The 21644-nt window shown below is 39.1% G+C and overlaps 1 protein-coding gene across 3 annotated transcripts in view; it reads right to left on the bottom strand.

Annotated features, from left to right (window-relative positions):
• HSPA12A (heat shock protein family A (Hsp70) member 12A) overlaps positions 1–21644 on the bottom strand; it is a 66960-nt gene that overhangs the window by 15249 nt on the left and 30067 nt on the right. For all 3 annotated transcript variants that reach the window (XM_075757818.1, XM_075757819.1, XM_075757817.1), the window contains exons 4-6: positions 15822–16008; positions 14808–14912; positions 12030–12146 (exon numbers count right to left, since the gene is read on the bottom strand). In XM_075757818.1, coding sequence (XP_075613933.1) covers positions 12030–12146; positions 14808–14912; positions 15822–16008 — 409 coding nt within the window. The remainder of the gene's footprint in view (positions 1–12029; positions 12147–14807; positions 14913–15821; positions 16009–21644) is intronic.

Genomic DNA, 21644 nt, shown 5'->3' with positions numbered 1-21644 from the left:
TGGTCCAGGGAGTACTTCAGGCCAATTCTCTGAACTAAAGAAAATAATCTGATCAAGACCCATTTTTTACCTGTTTAGTAACATTTGCTACATCTCTTTCAGGGTCCAATGGAACAAGTAAATTATTCCAACATAGACCCACAATTTGAAAAAGTGCATTTTCTCTGGATAAGAACTGTGCTTATACTTGGGAGAAGTGAATTTTACTTTCTGTTGCACTGCTAACCAGTGAGATGATCCTAGCAGACTCTGTGCTCCTTACTAGCTCAGATTACCTATCTGTAAAATATGTATACTACTGCCTTTGTCCTTTATGCATTGAAAGCCATGAAAGGAAAACATTTTGTAAACTAAGTAATATACTATATTACTTTCGTGGCAGTTAAATTTGATCTTTCAGAAAGAGAAACAAACTAAGAATGAGATCTGATTGGATGAATTCTAATTTACTGCTTTGACAAATTCTGTAGTCATGTAAGACCTGATTCAATATTGGGTCAGTGAGGTAGGCACTGCATTCGCAATTAGTAAGACATTTCCAGGTACAAAAATGTAGCGTAAATAGACTAAACAGATAAACATGCGCAAGAGAAGAACCACCCTCATTAGACAGTTGGAAAAACAAGGCACAGAGATGAAAAGCCTTGACTAACGTTGCACAGGAACCCAGGATAAGGTGGGAATTCACTCCACAACCCCAGAACTCCAGTTCAGTGTCCCAGCCAAATGCGACTCTTCGCCAAACAGCAAGCTTCAATTTCTGTACGTGACACGTAGCACGTGCAGAAGATGCAGGGACAGCTCCACCACAGCCTTGGGTCCCCATTCTGCTTTCACTGTTTACCACCTCCACCAGCTGCATTAATTTAATCCTTCCTGAGCAGCACTGCAGACCAGATGAGTGTAATGATCCACTCTTCTGGGTGGTAGGAAGAACCTTTTCCACCTGTTTTACCACTAAAGCCATATCTGTAATACCACCAGAGATAAAAATTTTAAAGTTGGATTCCATTAAATAGCTCCGTAAAGATAATGTGGTTCATTAGGAAATGAAGCTCTGCAGGACAACATCATTCAGCCAAAAAAACAGAAGCTGTGAATTAACATCAACATTATTCTATTTTCCAACATACTTATTATAATTAGCAACAATAGGAAAGCCATGATTGCAAGTTAAGCACCACACAGCCCACATGAAGAAAGTATTGTGTGACTGAATCAAGGCAACACAAAACAGCAGTTGGAAATTAAGTGCCTTGTGAAATTTACACTGTTTAAACTAATCAGTTCATTGTGTTAACAGATTCATGCTAACACCATCCACTTAGTGCCTTGGTAAGTGAGCTCTTCTCTAATCCTCCTCTTTTTTCACTAGCTAGCACTTTCTCCAGTTCTATGGCATCAAACTGGGATGTCACAAATAAACGACTGAGATCTAATTACAGAGGCAGAGCATGCCAGGAAAGAAGATGAGCAACATGGGAAAAGACTCTCAGCATTATCACAAAGAGGCGCATAAGGGGGAGCTGGGTTGGCAGGGAGTGGGGCTAGTGGATAACACAAAGCTGCATGAAAAGCATGGCAAATGCAGTTTTGCTACATCTTCTGCCTTGAGACTTCAGAAGCCTTCACAAAAAAATGTTTGAAAATCACTATGCCATCACATGCACCAATGCTTTGCCGTTAGTCTTCAGAGTGATGAAGAGTAGTGTAGTACAATAAGTATCATGAATAAAAACCTCAGAGTGAGGTCAGACAGCCTGTTTAGCTCAGTCCACTTATCTGTTCAAAGACAGACTCTTAAAATTGCTCAACAACCACAAAACAAACAGGGTTTTCAAAGACACCCAGATTCCTCTTAGTGACCACAGCAAAGAGGCTGTGTTTGCCAAAGGCAGGAGGAAGCTGGGCATTCCCCTCCATTCAAAAGTTCATCCTCAGGATTTAAAAGCCTAGATGAAAACTCAGAATTAATGTCTTTTTCTTTTTTTTAAGTCCAGTCAACACAATGTTTGGGTGGTGGCTGATCCTGTAAAGATCTAGCATCTACATTGTCAGAGGCACTTTTTGCTCTCTCTTAAACAATATTTGCTATAAACACAGGCATATACATAAATGCATACATTTTCACACTATTGTTGCCTGTTGACCTAAAATTAGGTTTGTAGCACAGGCTGTCCTCCTTTGTCCTATTCTGATCAGGTGCCATTGATATTTTGCATTTCACAAGCAAGAACACAGTGGATAATTATCCCAGCTGTAGAATTCCTCCAGTGTCAGCTTCCTCATCTGCACAATTAAGGGACAGGACAAAGATACTCATCTCTCTGAGAAAACTGCTTGAGACAGCATAAATGAAATCTCAGGCTATGGTAAAATAGTAGTAACATCATTTTGCAGACAAGGGAAATAGAAATTATGAAAGATGAAAAGTGGAAAAGCCATTGGTTTAATGGAGGGGGCACAAAACTGGAAGTAATAGTTTTCATCTATTCACTTTGCACTAGCGTAAGTGATTAAGTAACAGCAAAGACATAGAAGGATGAACCCCAACGTAAAAATCAGCCTTTGAATTGTGTTTAGGATTTTGGGATTATCCTGAGACCTCTCCTTGAGACCCTAGTATCTTCCCTTGTGCCATGATGAAGTAGATACTGTCACTATACATTTATACAATTTTTCTTTGCTTTTGAAACACCAGAACATAGGCTTTGCAGTGCTTTTTGAATTCCCAGGGTTTGCCCACACCAGAAGTTCAAACAAAGTAACTAACTCAAAGAAAATTCACAGCCTTCCTACAATCTTCGTGTAGGCTGAATTTAGTGCTGCTTACGCTGCAAAGGTAGAACTCACAAGGTATGAACTCCTTTGAAGGGAGTTTTTAGGTGAAATCCTCTAACCTGCAGAAAATCTGGACAGATGGTAATAAGGTACCTCACACTTGCACCCATATCATTGGTTTGGTGAACTTCACCTGACAAGATATAAATTAATTCCAATTAATAGCAAAACTATTCCCCATTTAAGAGTTTGTACATGAATGTGTATGTTGAAGGGGCTAGAGCATTTTATTTACAATTAGACTTAGTTTTATGGTGGAAGAAATTCTTGGGTACCAACTTCAAAAAGCTGGAATGAAAATATGTAATCATTGTGTAAACTATTATTATTATTGTTAATGCCAAAGAAACCACTAGAATCACTTATAGCCCTATACTACAGCACTTACTTCCTTGTTATTTCTCAGTATAAGTATTCACGACTGCCAATTTCCACGAGTAATGGCTACAGAATGAGCTCGGTAAAGGTTATCAGCTGAACACACTTGCACCCCTCAGTTCAAGACAGACATGGAGAAAGTGGAGAGGGTTCAAGAACTGCTAGAGAACATGTTCTCTAAAGAGAGACTGAGGGAGCTGGGTTTGTTTAGTCTGGTAAAGAGGTGGCCAAGGAGCAACCTAACAGGTGCCTGCAGTTACCTGATGGGCAGTGACAAAGTTAGCAGAACATATCTCCTGGCAAAACTGAAAAAAGTTATGACAAGGGGCAACAGCCACGTATTGCAGTGTGTAGAGTTTCAACTGGATATTACAAAAAAACCTTTTTACTGGGAAGGTGATGCAGCACTGCAACAGGTGCCCTGAGAGGCATCTCTGCCCTTGGAGATTTTTAAAACTTGGCTAAATAAAACCACTGCTGACCTGGTGCTGGCAATAACCCTGCTTCAAATGGAAGGTCAGACTAGATGCTCTCCAACAAATGCTTCCAATAATGCTTCCACAATTCTAAAATGGCGCAGGTATTATACACTGAAAAGACCAGAACTGCTGGTAGGAATCTTTCCCAAATGCCAAAGACCTACACACTTTCTCTTTCCTTGTCTTTGTGAACGCTGGGTCAAACCCTTGCCTGTACCAGCAAGAGGGAGCCCATGATGTCTGACAATACGACACCAGCAGTACCAGACTCACCATAACAAGCCTGCAGTTATTCAGGGCCTCACCGGTTTCCATATGGAGCTTAGACATCTTTGCAATTAGAACTTTGATTTAAGTGTCTTGGGATCAAAAGGAAATATTTGTCATAGTATGCTTTTTCTTAATCTGAAAGCTACACTTTTAAAATCTGAAAATATAAAAAGCACAACAGTCCTAAGTAGACCTTTAGCCTTAAACATCAGCTATCAGTCACTTTTAAAAGTGATTCAATATAGGCAAAGAAATTAGTTTAATGCATCAAGGATGCCCAAGTTGAGTTTACAACACTAATACAATCTGCACCAAAAAAAAGAATCTGCTTCAGTTCAGTGTCTTGTCAGAGAGGAAAATTCAATTCCTAATTAATTCATTTTTCTGTATTTGGTTGTAGAGAAGAAATAGTCTTGTGCTTAAAAGCATGAAAATACCAATAGCAGACCTAGACTTGAAGCTCCATTCTTTGGCGTTCAGCTCTGCTACAAGCTGCCCACACAACACTTGGCAAGTCACTTAGACCAAACTTGGTGAAACAATCCACTAAAGCAAATGCATCAATTTCTGAGTATCCAACTCAATACAAGGTTTACAATGGAGCTACTGTTGGAATTAGGGGTGCTTGGACTCCAAATAATCAAGCCGGCTATCCGTCATGCATGTATATACATCACACTACTTAGCAAGATGTTTTGGACCAAAGCAGAATCCATTTGATATTTCATTTCTGTTTACTAACCTACCAATAAAGCTACTCCCATGAAAAGAAATAAAGCACAGCCTGTAACACTGCTCCCTCCTACAGGCTGTTTAGAAACTATGGCATTATCCCATTCTGAAAAGCAAGATGATAAACGTGGCATCTGGATCTGTAATGAAGTGTGACTTTTACTTTCAGCACACTCTGAATAACCAATTTTGTGGAGTTGCGTTGGCTGCAGTCAGAACTGCTGCATTTGCATGGTCACTGATTAGATGAACCAATTTGTTGTAGATGGCTAAGCTGTCTTATTGAGATAAATGCCTTTGCTAAGCACGGTCAGACTGCCTCAATTTATTTTTCCTGGGGTTGCTGTTACCCAGCTAAAAGTACAGATTGCTTTACCTATGCATTTCTATACTTTATATTTTATACATTAGTTTTATAATCTATTCTTTGTATTTTCAACTTGAATTTGGAATTCTTTGGGACTGTAAGCACTGTTTGATTCTATTACTAAAACCCACACTCATCAGGTTTTCTGGATTTTGTATTATAATTTCCCTTTTTAAAATATATAAAGCAATAAAATTTACTAAACATAGGATATAATACAAACCTATAAACTCCTAAAATGCAGGTGAGATACAGAAATCAGAGACAAAAGTGTAGGAAAGAAGGTGTATTGCACCTGTGGAAGGGTCTGGTAAGAGAGTCAGGAGTAACTACCACTTACCACTGCCGATTTTACCCAATCAGACTTTGACTCCCCTCTTCATGCACAAACTTCAGCAAGCCCATGATCTTGGGCTCAGATCTGCACCAGCCAGTCACAGGAGTGGTGCTGCCTCAGAGTTCACACCTGTATCCTACAGACTGTGCAGAGATGGGCAAGGGCTGTCACATCTCCCAGCAGCACAAGACAGCAACCAAACCCCCCCCCACTGCTCTCTGAATGCTTTCTGATGCAGTCACAGAGCCTGTATCCCTGTCATAGCCTCCTGCTTTCTCTATTCTCCCTTGTACTGCAACCTGCATCATCAGGAGGTGCATCCATATAACACTTTCGGGGAAACAAAAAGTATTTCAGCTGCCTTTTGCCAACTACTGGGAGGAGTGACATGAAAATTCAGTTGCCATTTTGCACTGTAGGGCAGTCTGTCCTGAATCTCTCCAAATGGAAAAGATTCCGCCGTCCTTAATAAGACGGAAAATGAGGGCTTACGTACCCTCAGTAGGGGTGTCTGTTCTCCACTGTCTTTAGAAGATGCCCACTGGAACTGAATTTCTAGAAGTGGCTGCTTCAGACAGAAACAGAGATAGGGAGAGGCTATGTCTGTTGACAGGTTGATGGTAAATAGGACCACAGCGGCACTGAGTCCGTATTTCCACTAGGTGATGTTGCTGCAGTTCACTCCCAAGTGACTGTTGCCACAGATCACATTTGTGCAGTAAATGAAAGCTTAGCTCCAAGTGGCATTACTAAGAATTTTTTGCTTGCGTTACATTATATCCCCCAAGGTGCAGGAGGACATTAGTTGCAAGGTTTATGACTAGCGTGCATTAGAAAAATGAAGCCATTAAATTCTCATAAGCTTTTCAATTTTTCATGTTATATTATTCTAGAAATGCTTTTTGTACCTTGGGCATGGCACCAATTACCACAACAGCAAAGCCTGACTCTTCCTATTTGAGTACCCTCCTAGTGTCTCAGGCTCTCCCCTTCCCTTTGTTTCAAAATATCCTTATTGTAGGTCCTTATGGCCCAGGTTGGTTATTGAAGGGACACAAGTGGCTCTGACTGAGAGCAGTTTGGCTGACAAAACTATATGCTTGCTATTTTCTGTTAGTTGCACCTTATTATGTACCTTGGGCTTTCTGATTTTGCCTTAATATTTTTCACTATAGTACCACTTTCAGCTTGTATTTCTTTTCTCTGTCTTTGTAATTGAATACTGGCACCCTAAGATGTCTTTTAGACCAATTTATTATCCTCCTTCATTGTCCTTTCCATGAACTTATTACAAACAATCCTACCCACTAGTTTTAGATCTTGTCCACACTGATTTATATTTATCTGTGGACTTCTATCACTCCCCCTACTCCTCCTGATTGTAGTTTAAAGACTTTCAGACTGTCATTTTCTTCTTTTGGCTGGAAAGCCCCATCTAGCACAGTCTTTCTACCAGGCAGAAGGAAGATTCTAATTTTTGGTTATTTGTGTTGGTTCAAGTAGCCTTTCAGGCAATCTCTAAGATTCTGAGAAACATGTTCCACAGCTTTATAAGACAGGCACAGATCCATATACCTACTCTCACCTAGAATGCTACGAAAACCTCCTATTTTACTTGCTTAGTAAAATAAAAAGAAAACCTCCAAATATTCCAACTTGTGCCACAGAAGTGGACAAACAGAAATGTACAGAACTGGGTTAGCAGATGGTTTTGTCAGCTGCCTTTGCTTTCATGTGAACCTGGCTGGGTAATTAAAATGTGTAAACTGAGATCAATTAGTACACATTTCCCACTGTGCTCAGTTCCCACTCTGTAATCTTCACTCCTCAATTAGTCATCCTTTCCTAATTAAACATAGCTACAAGATGCAGAATCCTCCCTAACATATCAGTTGTTAAACGTTTTAATCCTTATGATTAAAAAGATCTTAATATCACAAAAGTGAAAGCGTAGACTCAAGAGAACCCCAGAAGCTACAAGTAATCAAGATGGTTGATGCATTAACACACTTCTGCCTCATCTGCCTCCTCAACAAGTACTGTTTCAAAGAAATCACCAGGTTCCCAGTGCTGCTTACGCCTGAACATCATTGCCTTTTTATGTAATTTATAGCAGAAGTCTGTTACACTGTGTCTAAACAAATAGATTTCAGTTGTGTGTGGTTTAGGTACCAAAGAAAATACTTGCAAAGGAATAAATGGAGCTCAGCCTCATAGATATCAATCTGGTTAAGTCTCTCCAGTCATCTTTTTAAAAATCAAACATAGTTCACATCACGTTTTTATTAGCAAGGAATTCTATGTGCCGCCACGTTACACTCTTTCAACAAATTTGTTTACTTTTCTCCGAAGGTTTCTACAGAGCAGTCTAGTACTGATCAATGTAATGTAATGTAACCCTGGAACACAATGTGTTAAATAATTCTCATCATGCACATTCCATGACAAAACTGATGTGAAAACATTAATAAATATTCAGCATAAGAGCTGGTTAAAGAAAGCCTCTGGAATTCCAGGCTCACATGCTTAATCCTATAACCTAGACTTCCTCTCTGTTTATTTATATGAGCTTACCATGCAAATGATTTTGCTATTTGTAATTGAAAGATAAATCTACTTCAGAGCTCTAGAACTCCGTTTCAAAATCAACAGTTCATATTAAAAGAAAAGAACCCTCAATATTTCTAAGTAGACCAGCTGAAAGTTGTTCATAAGCCTATGGAATATTTTGGGCCAGCTTACAAAAATGCACTATCTTTCCCTTTCCTTTGCTCTGCTCTGAGCGTATTTGGTACGCCATGTTTTACTTTCTTATTTTATAGCTTCTGCATTCACATACTCCTGTCAAACTTCAAACTCTTCCTTAAAACCTTACTCCTATTGGCACGCTAAAAGAATTCAGGCCTGCAGATTCTGCTCTGTACTTGCTGTGCCCAAAGAATGTGTATTGAAAGATGAGCTGGAAGAATGCCTTTACTAAAAAGAAACGCTCTGCCAAGAATATTGGATCCTGGGTTCCTCTAATAAACACTCTACCGTGCCTGAATTTCATTTGGATAAGGAATTAAAAGTGCTGCTCATAGTAACATATTAAGACAGCAAAGTGCTCTTAAGACTGAACCAACTATTCACGCCCACCTAGATTCAATGGATTTCTACACAAATGGTCTTGAATACTTTTAGAGTTTCACCTTTCCATTAGTGAACACACAATTCTTTTTTTTTTTTTTTTTTTTTAATCATCAGTAATACAAGACTAACAAAACACTGAATTTTCTTGTGTCAGTACAAACACAGATGACACTGAGATGGGATCCCGGTTTTGTGTCCATGTTCACACACCATTCTGATGAGGCTGGAAGTGCCAGGCCATGTTCACGAGCAGGATGTGGCTTGCCTCCACACCTAAGCCATTTTTCCATGCTGGGGTCTAAACCTCAGGCCCAGTGCAGGAAGTTGCATTTGGCTGCTTCTGCAAGGACGAGAATAAGGGCAGGTCCCACCCACGCGAGCGGGACGGAGTCCTCCCACATGCTGTCCAACCAAACCACGTTGCCGAAGTCTCCAAAATAAGAAAACATATCAGCAATTGGAATTTATTACTCACGATGCGAGTTCTTCATGAGAATGGGATTCCTTCTAATATTGGTAAATACAGCACTTCTGACAGAACTACACCAAAGCAAAGAATTTGAAACAGAACAACTAGGACACAGAAACAAGAAAAGTTAACACTATTTATGATACTTTATATTTCACTGGAGGGGACAATGGGAAACCCGAGTGATGCATCCTAACAGTCATTATTCAGGATGTAACAAACACAGATGCGATGCACACTAATCCCAGAAGACACACTTCGGGAAGGGAAACTTAAGCCAAAGTGGGTCCTACAGTCTGCTCTCTCTCCAAATGTGACCAGACCTCAACAGGTGTCACACAGCTTTAGAACTATCTCTGGACACATAGGAATTAAGCACAAGGGACAGGAGAAGTGTCTGTGAATTGTTATTCAGGAAGAAAGCAATTTTGATTCAGTAAAGTGAAGCTGTAAAGACATGCAGCTCTCTGCAGCCTAGCAGACTCAGTCCCTCAGAAAAACGTGGACAGCAAGACAATGAGAATCAAGAAATACCTGCTTCAAAGAGGTAACAACTAAAGTATAAAAAGATTTAAGGATACAAAAAGCACAACAGATTAATACAGATGGGGCAGGTAGAGTAACAGCAAGAAGCAACAAGGAGCAGTTTTCACATATCAGTATGTTAATCACAGTCAAGTTTTTGTAGGCATGAAAAAACCAGCATTTTAGAGGCATTCAGAGAAAGAAAATGAGTTAGCGTTACAGATGTTCACGTCCAGGACATGCAGCTTATGTCTGAGATGACGCAGATGAAGGAGTCAAATGTAGGTTGATTCCCTGTCAAATGCGAGGCTACAAAACCCTTTAGCAGCAATATTCTGAAGAGATACAAACCAGGCCTTGCCAAAGCCAAGGAAATGATGTTGCAGTAACCAAGATGCAAAATCTGTGACAGCTTTGATGAAAGCTCAGCAGTATGCACAGACAGGAAAAGCTGTCATGTAGACAGAATTAGCAGGATTTTGATAGGCTGGATGGAAGGAGAGAGGAAGAACTGTGAGCTGAAGGGAACACCCAAATTACTCATTCAGATGAGAAAGCACAGCAGCTGGAAGGGAGCATTGCGGGAGCCTTTGGGCAGATTAAGAGTTCCAGGTTAGCAATGTTTTGTTCAAGGCAAGGCAGAGATGAGGGGATGTCAGAGATGCACTGAGATTGTAAGCTGCACAAAAGCTGATGGATGTGGAGTGCAGAAGCAGATTTACCACACTTCTTTCTTGACTTAATTAATTCCATGCAATATTTAGCTTTGCCTAGACAACTACTTAACCATTCCAGAAAGGCTGGGCTTTACATTGTGAACTGATGACTGAAGCCATTAGTACTTTTGCTCTCCTAGAGCTACCTCACTTGCCACAGAATACTCCAGCAGATTTCCACAGCTCATTAACATTTCCCACTAGTCAACTCTCAGCTTAGACTAGTGGTTGTACTTCAGTGTGTTTCCAATAACAAAGTTTCTGCCACTGCCTTTTCACACTTTTCTCTACTCAATGCCCTGATTACGTTTACGACAACAAGCTCTCATTTTCATGATGCTTGGATGTTCCAACAGCTAGCAACACAGGCTGCAACTTCTGATCCCTCTGTACATAATGGTTTGAGGAACATGTTGGATCCAGCAATAGGAATCTGAAAGACTGAACGGCAGTGCAGAACTCTGTTTTCTGCACTTCTTTCTCCATCCCCATTACTTTAAAAAAAATCAACCATGTATGTCAAGTAAACATCAATTATTTCCCTAAACTCTTATGTTTTCCTGCAACTGATCACATATCCCGAGTTAAAAGCCTTGTCAGTCCTGGCTATTTATCAAGCTTGCCAATAAAAGTACACAATCACAGACACAACCACAGACACAGACACTAATTAACAACATTCCATTGTGCCACAAATGAGAAATGCCAAGAGGTCTACCTTACCCTGCCCTGCTCCTTACACAGCTCCCGGTTCACGAGCACACATGCACACAGACAGCAGGCAGACAACAATATACAAAGATAATGCATGGGTCTCTGGCGTTTCAGATTTACCTACAACCGTGTCCTTCCATCAGAACTTTAAGAGTGTTTTGCTTCTGGCACTAGCATTAGCAATCCCACAATAACGACTGTTAAGAAAAATGTTGCTCAACATTAGAGATAGTTAGAAACAGAGTTAGAAAAATCTGGGTGCTTCCCAGGAGCACTCTGCAAATTACTCATGACTACTAGATATTTTACAAACCATGTATCGCGTAGCTGCTGCCAATGGGTTACGCAAGTTTCTGACAAAAAATAAATAAAACAAAATGGAAAATGAATATCCTGATGAAAAGAAGAATGTGTACATCTTGTGTATCAAAGACGCAAACTGAATTTGAAATAAAGGACATGCATATGGCAAGTGCACGTATTGGGGGGGGTGGGGAGAAAGGGTTAAATGCAGATAAACCTCTTACTGGTGAAAATAACTTTTGAATTTAATTTTATATCCAGACTATCCGGTTCACAGTCCTTTCATTCCTACTGTGGGAAAATAGGAACTGGAAAAAAAGTCCCACTGAGGAGGCTCTTTGCTTTCCCTCCTCTTCCTTTTTTTTTTTTATTTTAAAAATCTGCGATGACCTAAAGAAAATAACAAAACAAAACTGTGTCCAGTATTTTAAAATCAACTTTCCCTTGGGTCTCAAAACTGCATCTGTTCCATGTGCACTGAATTCAGCAGGAATACAGTGTACAAGATGACTAAAACATCAGAGTCCACAGGGAAGGACAGCAATATATAAAAGTAAATAGAAAGAAAAAGGCATTTAAGAGGTGAATATGTATGACTTAAGGCTACTGCTTGGTAGAGGTAACTTCTCTTTCAATGTTTCTAGTCTCTTTTCTAGACCATTTTTATACAGTTTATACTAGAGCTAATTGTCCCAAATACATTTATCATTTAGTCTGTCAACTAGGGCTTTACAGGAGCATTTCTACATCCAGCCTGTAATCTTACCTTGTAGGCAGCTTGTCTCATAAACTGTTTTGCAGGTTGCTTCCAGATAGCAGGCACTGTAATGACCCATCTTACTTCAGTGTTTTCAAAGTCTGAGCCTCCTTGGTCACTGAGCTCCTAAATAAAAAGAAAACAGAGATGAATGCAAACTGATGGGTGTCAACTTTTATATAATAAAACATTTTTCTCAGCGGGCTCCAGTAACAGTAACTTTCTCTTCTCAATTTTTTTTCCTGTAACATCTATGCTACAAATCAGAATTATTGCCAACCCGTCAAGAATACTCTACTGTGCCAAAAGCTGCGATTAGGGTCGATGCCTTCTCAAGGAGGCCTGTAGAAAAGTTCACTGCTTGACATGAAGTAGAAAAGTTAGTTTTTCCAAAAGCAGCTCATGCACTGCTAAATACTACAGAACATTTATGTGCATTCTTAGTCACAGTGTGGGATTTGTTGTTAGTTTGAAGAATTCACACTTGCATCTTGTATTAATACACAGAAAAACATTTGAGGTATCACTGATGAACATTATGTTTTACAATCTGGATTTTTCAATGACTTCTTTATACACTACTTACCTTTAAATCAAATTTTTACAACCTGGTTAACAAGGGGAAGTTACAGTTAAACCCTTTAAAAAAATGACTGATTGCTCCTTAAAAATTTTGCTTTAAGCAAACATTCAAGACTAGTTTAGTTCTTTTATTGTCCTTTTTTTTTTTTTCCCCTTAAAAAGAGGAAAGTCTGTATTGCATTTGCAAATTAGGTGATATACTGACATGTTTTGGGAAAGGTTCCAAGTAAAATGTCATTACCATATGTCCTATCTAAATTTCCATCCAAACAGGGTAAGGTTCAGAAAGGTGAACAACGGGCCTTTAGAATGTAAAAAAATGTTTTTGCATGTGCCGTGCCAAGGTGTTGTGTTTGTTTAGCTACGCTGCAGTTCAAAAATCCATGCTAGAAAAGTAGTACCTTTATACTGCACAGGGCACCAGGAACGGACAGGTTATAGTCCAAAGTAACAGTTCATCTACATCACTTGTCTAATTAGCTTCAGCACGCACTCACAAATCACAGGGATTTATTTATTAACATCAAGAAAGGATGTAGCCCTGAACAGGCAGCACAGCAAATATATGGGATCATATCCAACAGTGTCGATATTCACTAAGAATTTCCCCAGACTATGCACAGGTTCAAGTTTGTGACTCCACAATCAACCCCAAAATCTAGTTAAATAAGTCTTTCACAAGATGAGGAATTTGAGTTGTAATAGTAGGATTGTTTCTCTGTAGCCATAAAGAATAGACTTAGATCTCACAGAGAATAAATTAAACCCATTACAAAAAGTAGGTTAGTTTTCAACAACAAGGCTATGTTAAACAACGCTTGCTTGCATTAATGTTCTGATTTGACCCAGTAACTACTATGGTTACATTGACATTATAGCAGCACTTTTGAAGCCAATGTGTACTTAATTCACATGTGACTGTTTACATGAGATTTTAAATCTCAAAAACTGTTTACTGGAGACATGTATTTCACAGGAGAATATAAAAAAAACAATCTTGTGACACAAGAAACGAGTACTGCCACATTTTGGATGGGAAATGGGAAATACAATGCATTTTTCCTACCAACACCAGCCATAGTAGGGAAAATAAAAATGGGCAAAAAAAAAAGGGGAAGAAAAAAAAAGGCAACATAAATGGAGGCAGTCCATGAGACCACAGTATGAATTTACAAATTAAACCCCTAGCAGGTGTCTGTCTTTCTTTTTGGTTCTCCCTAATGCTTGTTAGATTTTCTTCATTAACAGGCATTCAGGATCTGGGCAACCAAATAACATCTCACAGCACAACAACATGAAATTCACCCCTGCAAAGGGTCAGCACAGGGCCAAAATGCCATAGCCTAACTGCAGTTCTTTGGCACACGCACTACAGTTTAACTGTGTAAAACAGAATAAAGGAGTGTTGCGCAAAGTTACCTGAGTTGGTTTGGGTAATGGAGGCTATATCTCTGTGCTGGTGCAGAATTCCACGTGCGGTAATATACTGAACCTCTCAGTGCAATCAAGCAGCCTGTACAGATCATTGCACTGGCATAATTACACTATTTCCACCAGGCTGGGCAGCTTGTACACCTCAGCAGGTCATCTTTGTACAGACTTATAGTGAGACTCAAGTCACCAAATTATAGATGAGCTTTTAATAATCTATCACAAAATTAATCCAGCTCATCTGACTTCCCTTTGCTTAATCAACGAAGTCAGGTTGGGGCAGGAGACATCAGTAGGTGCCCATCCTGTTGTGTTTCACAGTGCCAACTCTTTAACATGAGAGAGAACCTCGCATGAACACAGAACAATCCATTGTCCCAGCAGCAGAAGTGCAGGGGACGAGGACAGGACTCAGTCTCAAATTTAATTCCTGAGCTTAAGCTCCTGTACTTTTGAATTTTCTTTTCAAATCAATATTTTTTCATGAAAAAAAAACAGTAGAAGATATTTAAGCTGGTAAGAAGATATTCAGAACTCAGCATCACAGTGATACACTTACTATTATTGAATAAAGCTTCCCCTGTGCTACGGGAAATCACTTCAGGCTATTGTGAGCTCTCCCAAGTCCACAGCCTGCCTAGAGTTTCTACAGCTGCCTTGCCTTGTTTACATCAAATACTACTGAGGACAAAGCCTGGCAAGGTTAGAAGTGTTAAGCTCACATTTATAACAATTATAAATACAGAAAATCTAGATAAGGAAGCATTACCCTACCTTTAATGCCTGTTCCTTAAAGAACTGCAGAGCATAAGCAAATATCTCAAGTGCTTTGACTTTTTTGCCATTTGCAGCTGTCAAGTCTGTCTCCATGGTAAGATTCTACATGAAAGAAAATAACTGGAAGTTAATAAAAGGAAAAGGTAAACATGAAATTAATTCCCACTGCTCGAGGAAAGGGAATTCTTCTTTATCCACCTGGCTAGGAAAAAGTGACAAAATTGTTCTGAAGAGGATCTAACTCATCACTTGAATTTCCTGGAGCATGACATTTGCTGCTTATTTTAGACTTTGTTTTTAAAGACATATCGTGTCTACAAATAATTGCAGGCAGAGAGAGAATATGGACTAAATATTAAATAATTACAACAAATGTATTTAATTAATTGCAACAAAGCTGCACATGCAAGATATTTAATCCAAATTAATAGTTAAAAGCACAGATTTTTGGCTTCCTACCAACACATGAAACCAGAAAACACCTCAATACAGAAAGTACTGGCCAAGTCCCAAAACTCTAGAATGGCTTAGTTTAAAGACAAACATATAAACAGCAGGAATAATGTCAAATTAACAGCATGATTTGCACTTGCAGTTTTGACAATGAACTCTGGGTAAATTTGCTCCCCTGCACTAAAGTTCAGTCTGGCTCTTACATTCTACTTCTGCTTTCTGAGTAAATTTATACAACAAACCAACCTCATGGAGACTCCCTAAATGGCTATGAATTTCACTCAGGAAAATTAGGACACGAAGATCTAAGCAAAGTGGGTATTGAACCTCAAAGATCTAGAAAGAAGGCTGGAAAATACACTTGCCAAATGGAGTGAGAAGCCAAATGAATCAAAATGTTAACTGAAAAGTTTAATTTACTTTATTTACTCTCTAAACGTAGGAACAGAGATGCTTCACATCTAGTTCACAAGCTTTAGGCAAAACTTAGCACTGTCCACAGAAAGATGATGCGAGTAGTAAACGCACAATTATTCAAGAGAGTTGGTTATTACTTACACCAGTGGTATGCAGCTTCATCTTAAACTTTTCAAAATACAACCAGTGCTTTGATTCAGTGGGATCCAAGTCATGATAGAAATCTCTTGCTGCATACCCAAAGCTATGAAACTTTCTTTCTGGTGTCAGCAGGATAGTAGTTGGTGTCTTCTGATTGGATACGCCTGGATCTCCACCTTCCCATCGCCTATCCAACAAGAGAAACAGCTTCAGTAAGTGATACTAATGCTTAGAGCAGCAGAAAAAGTAGTATCTTGTGAGAAAAACAACGTGGTGGCAGATAGCACACGCTGCTTTCCCCTCCAAAGATACTAATTTCAATCCTTATAATACTAAAACCAAGTGTTTTTATGCACATCCAAGAAAAGAGGACTGTAATTTTAATTTTGGACAATTCAATACATTTTGCAGTTAGTTGTATAATTTTTAAGGACATAATCATACTCTGTCTTTGAAAAGAATACCAGTTCCTTAAACTAAGCCACACACAATTAACAAGGAATTAACAATTACAGTTTCAAACTAAACATACATATGTAACAAACATTGTAAGAAAAAAATCAAGTAATTATCCAAGGACTCTGCAAATTAAAACCCAAATTCTCAAAATGGCCTACCCAATTGTCACTCAGACTTCACACATGCTTACTTGTATGGGGGATTTTTCCCCATTTTGAAATATGGACCTGTTTAAGTCAGCTGAACACCACTGCAGAGAAGTGGATTAAATCCGTGTTTCCGTCATAGAATGCTCTCTGAAGCAACACCAGCCAGTTCAACCGACACCTCTTCTTGTGCCTAATTTCCTGGACATCTGAAACTCTGAAGACATGTCTGCAGATGTTGAATGCTCTGCATTGCATTCGACTCACCTGTAGTTGATGGATTTTGTGTTTTAAATGACCCAAATGCTGTAAAAATTTTAGCCTGTCAAAACTTAAGCAGACTCCTTCAACCCCCAAGTATCTTATAGGCACCAAAATATTTCCCTCACCACCATCCATTAAAACAGTGAATAAAACTATCCTATCTTATCAAGACTGTGAAAGTTATCTTCAGGAAGGCCCAAGAAATACAAAGGTATTAAGATGAAGGCTTCTTTCACAGAATGGATAAGGAACTAAGCAAGAACACTGAATATGGGAACAGCCATTGAATGCAGCAGGAATTGGGGGGCATGGAGGGGGCCGACAATGTCAGATAGTAGAACGTTGTACCACAGAGACAGCTCTGAACATTCTTGTCTTCTCCTCACTTCTCCATCACAAAAAAAGGCAGAATGTAAGAACTCTCATTACTGTTCCACCTCATATACATCTACTTTCAGTATGGGAAACAAACACTTACCAGACAACATTTTCTCAAAAATGCATCAGTGGAAAATCTGCTTTATGCTCTCAGACATAATCATAACGCAGCTCAAACAGGAGACAAGTTAAGATCACACAGGCAACTGCATTCATTATTAAACCACATGTTTATCGTTTTTTTCTAAAGATAGCAAAAGGCACTTCCATAATATACTACTGCCAAAGGCGTTGTTCTGAAGCACAAAAGGATTGACTTGTTCTGTGGTATTTGTTTATGTGACATAGGAAGCTTATGTAGAAAAAAATCTTTTCCATTTCACTCTCAGAAACAGTTGAGCCCATTGAAAATTAATCGGCCTCCAGACCAAGGCAGACAACTGACATGGAGAATTTCAATCTAAGGAGTTAGTACTTGGCAAAGTAACAAAGAACAGGATCTTCTGAAGTGCCAGGAACCCTTCAGACCATTCAACTAAACCAAACAGAGCAAAATCTGCCCCTTTTTCCACCAGCAGCATTGATTGCAGGGAATCACCACATGTCTATGAATTTATTTCAGTATAGAGGGCAATTCTACCACTCTGAAAACAGAAACAGTATGATGAGAAGTGAAATGATTTCCACATTCATCCACTCGGAAAAAACTTCCATAAATCTCCCTAGTCCCGCTGCTCAGCCCCAAAGCTATTAGCTGGCAAGGGCTCTGCTCCAGGTCATTTCTTCTAACCTGCTGCTAAAAACGTACTTGGTCAACTCCAAAATCTTTGAGTAGGTGTTACAGCAAACATATGGTTCCAATGTGAAGAAGCTGGGAGCCCACAGCCCATGAACAGAAAGCACTGCCTATTTCACCAGAACATTAAATCCCACACACCTGCTGGAAGCAGAGAGGAGACAGACTGGTATCGTTTTTGCTTGGAAGCATTAATGATTCATTCTGAGTCACCAGTGGGAAATTCCATAAATAGGATGTGGCTAATAGCAATACTTCTTTATTTTTATTTACAGCTAGGCACATTTTCTTTTTCCGGAATAAGCACACTTAAGGTGCAGTTTAAATGAAGACAAATTGATGCTCATTGGTATGGGCTGAAATTTTCAAAACCACCTAGGGAATTGGATGTTCACTTCCTGATGAATTTCTGATGGAAACTAGACACAGTAATTGCTCAGGAAGTTCTAAAGTTCTCAGCCTGTATTACTGCTCAGTCACAGACAGAGCAATAAAGAAACAGAAGAGGACATACGACTTTACCATTTGCAATCAGAGCTTTAAAAATACTCCAGTGTGACATCTTTTCTAGAGAGAAGCAGCTGAAAAGGGATGTGCATGGTAACTCCTGACTGGGACACTCTTAGGTGGAGCCCAAGCCTCACTCCAGAGGCTTCTAGTAGTAAGGCTAGGATTTCAACACTTTAGTTTGCAGCTTTCTTTCATGGTCCCAATATTACAAATGATGATAATAATGCCATTAGGGGAAAAAAATGCCTACTAAGAGCATGACCTAATGCAAGGCAGCAGCACTCTAAATGCATGTGGGGGATATCTTCTCAAAGCAGGGTCAGAGCTAAAAATCTATTCAAGCAGAACCCAAGGTAGATTTCTGCCTAGATCCAGACATATGAGACCAGGTCCTAGGCTGAAATAAAGTGGAGTAGCTCAACAGAGCCGTATAGACCCATTTATAGCCACAGAGGATCTGACTGTATATTAAAAGTGAAAATAGAGACAAGAGGAAAGTTAGTGTGGAAAGGATCACAAGGTTATACTAAGGTTAGAGAAATGCCCTTCCTTACACATGAATCTGGCTAACAGAGCAAAGAGAGTGATCCGTGCAGAGTGATGAGAATTTGATCCAGAGCTGCAGCATAACAGTCAAGGAAGCCAAGCAGTGGGGTCATCAAAACGTAGCTGAACGCTGCTAGGAGTGTGTACGCAGAAGAAAGGCAAGCATGTGCCTGCCAAGAATTACAATCAAACAGAGAAGAGAAGGAAAAGGAAAAATCTGAAGGTTGAAGTTACACTGAAAAAAGACCACCTTCTTCCTCCTTCCAAGATGGGCTGCAATTTGTTTCATGATCACATGCGTTTTTCCATTTATTTTTTCTCCATTTGTGAAACACATTCAGTTTTTTGCTATTTAACCAGCAGCCAAAACACAACTTCACATAGGTGCATGTTAATCAATAGGACTTTTTCAAAACTATGTAAGACCTCGTGTATTCCCTTCAAAGACGACGTTATTAACTCATTCTGCAGCACCGAACTCTGTCATTACAGCTCTGGCAGTGCCCTGCCCGCTGAAGTGCTTGCTGAACTCATGGCCAGGCTGTTCATATGCATTTACTCACAGTCTCAAGGTACGCAGAAAATAGCACTCATCGTAACATATACTTTTACTCTGCAACAAGAGCCTGACGGTAACCACAACTATCTTTACAGAAGCTGTGGGGAATTAGTAAGAGTTGACAGGTGTGAAGTATTACCTAAAACTGATAAATAACATACCTAATGTTATTATACCTAATGCAATCAAGGTAAAATCATTCATCAATCATATAGAAACACACACCCAACTCCAAACACATGCTTTAATCCACTGAAGTGAGTGAGGTTACTCATACATTTAAAGCTAAGTATATGCTTAAAGAACTTGTTAGGTCAATGCCTATAAATTCCTTTCTTTAAGTACTGGGCATCACAGCAAATAAACACAGGCAATCAAAAACATGACTGTCTACCAATTACATGAGTACAATCACGACTTTGCTGACACTACACTCAAACTTGGTACTAAAGCCCTGCGTGTTCACTCTTTTCAGAAGTAGGACCTTCTAAATAAACCCATCTTACCCTTCATTGAGACATTTACAGAAAAGCAGCTTTGTTAAAAGGCAGACAGAAATCTAAATGTCTGGAAAGGATCAACACTAAGGAGGGAAAGTGGAAAAAATGTTAGGAAGCAAAGAGGACCATGCATCATTGGCATGCTTTATTTTAATGTAAACATTCTCCAGTTCAGGCGGGAAGTTACATTTACTCTGCTGAATTATTTGTAAATTATCCTACATGTAAGCCTCATTATATACAGAGTTCGAACCTCTTAACACCTTCTGAACTACTGAAGCCTTATTTTGATACATATACCATTCTTTTAAATGAATTTCATGATTTCATGAGTATTCATATATAAACATATAAAAAATAATATATACATTATTTCATAAGTCAGTTTCAGCTATATCTTCCCAAAAATCCTTCCCTGCCAGCTATATTTATTTAAAACAAAACAAAACAAATCATTCTTGGTATTAAAATATTTTCCATTGTTTGAAATGCCTGTTGGAAATCTGAATACATTCCCCTCCCAAAACATGTTCTTCCCTTCTGATTGGAAATGTATGAATTAATTTACTTCATTTCTTTTTACATCAGTATCTCTCATATCATCTACACAGGTCTGAAATCACACTCACGCTACCATTATTACATAAGGAACAAAACATGGTAAAAAAATAAGTAGTAAAACGTCTATTAAGATTTGGAACATCATCTCAGCTGGCCACACCGCATCTAGATTTCAATGTCCCAGTGATCTACAGTGTGAAGCCTGGTACTCTGGAAGGAGAATCTAGTCTGCAATTTACCGCAGTATAGTGTGAACCCCATGGCAAAACCAGGTTCCAAGGTAAAATTTTGAGCCCAGAGCACTTAAAGAACATCCCTAAAACCAGTAGGGATTTCACATAGTAAAATCTCCACAGAGGTTATAGAAACAACACAATATTTAGGATTTAGGCTTGCTCAGGTACAGCTTCAGAGATGTCTTCTCTCACTTCAGCCAACTTCTTTAAGAATTTTGATTAATTATTTACTGTCAAAAGAGAATAGGAATTGATATACATGGATTCTGACTCCATAACCCAGTAACCTGAGACAGCAAAATGTAGCCTGTCCTTTGACATCTAGCATGATGCAGCTTCCTGTGCTGTTTGCAGAACAATAGGTGAATGGGATGCAGAAAAGGCCTTGAAGCGTTACCTGTCTGTACTGAAAATGGTACGTATCTTTGCAACCGGATGGCCTACTGCCATTCCAAAATTTATCTCCCTTCAGACATTATTTCACGTCACCCAGTCGTGTCAGATCCCTGAAATACTTCACAGCCATATACAGACCAACTGTGCAGGCTGACTGCACAATCAATACTGTCTGCTGAGACGGAGCGCGCTGCATTCAGCTACCATCTTTGCTTAGAAAAATTACAGTATATCACACTGGACTACAGCAAATTAGTTTTTTTGCCCTTTTGTTCTCAGTATTACAGTGCTAAAACAGTAGATTACCTACTGTTATTTACAGCAGCTTTGTTTAGAAGAACTTCTCTGGCTAAGATTTTCATACATACCTTGCTTATGTCTGCAATTATCTATATCTGGGTCTTGTTACCAGAGTCATTTTAAAGATACTTTAATAAGAATTATGTAAGCTTTTAGTTATTAAAAAAATCTT

This window comes from Balearica regulorum, chromosome 7, assembly GCF_011004875.1.
Source record: "Balearica regulorum gibbericeps isolate bBalReg1 chromosome 7, bBalReg1.pri, whole genome shotgun sequence".
NCBI lineage: Eukaryota > Metazoa > Chordata > Aves > Gruiformes > Gruidae > Balearica > Balearica regulorum.
Note: the sequence above shows the minus strand (reverse complement) of the source record. Positions and strands in the feature narration are given on the sequence as shown.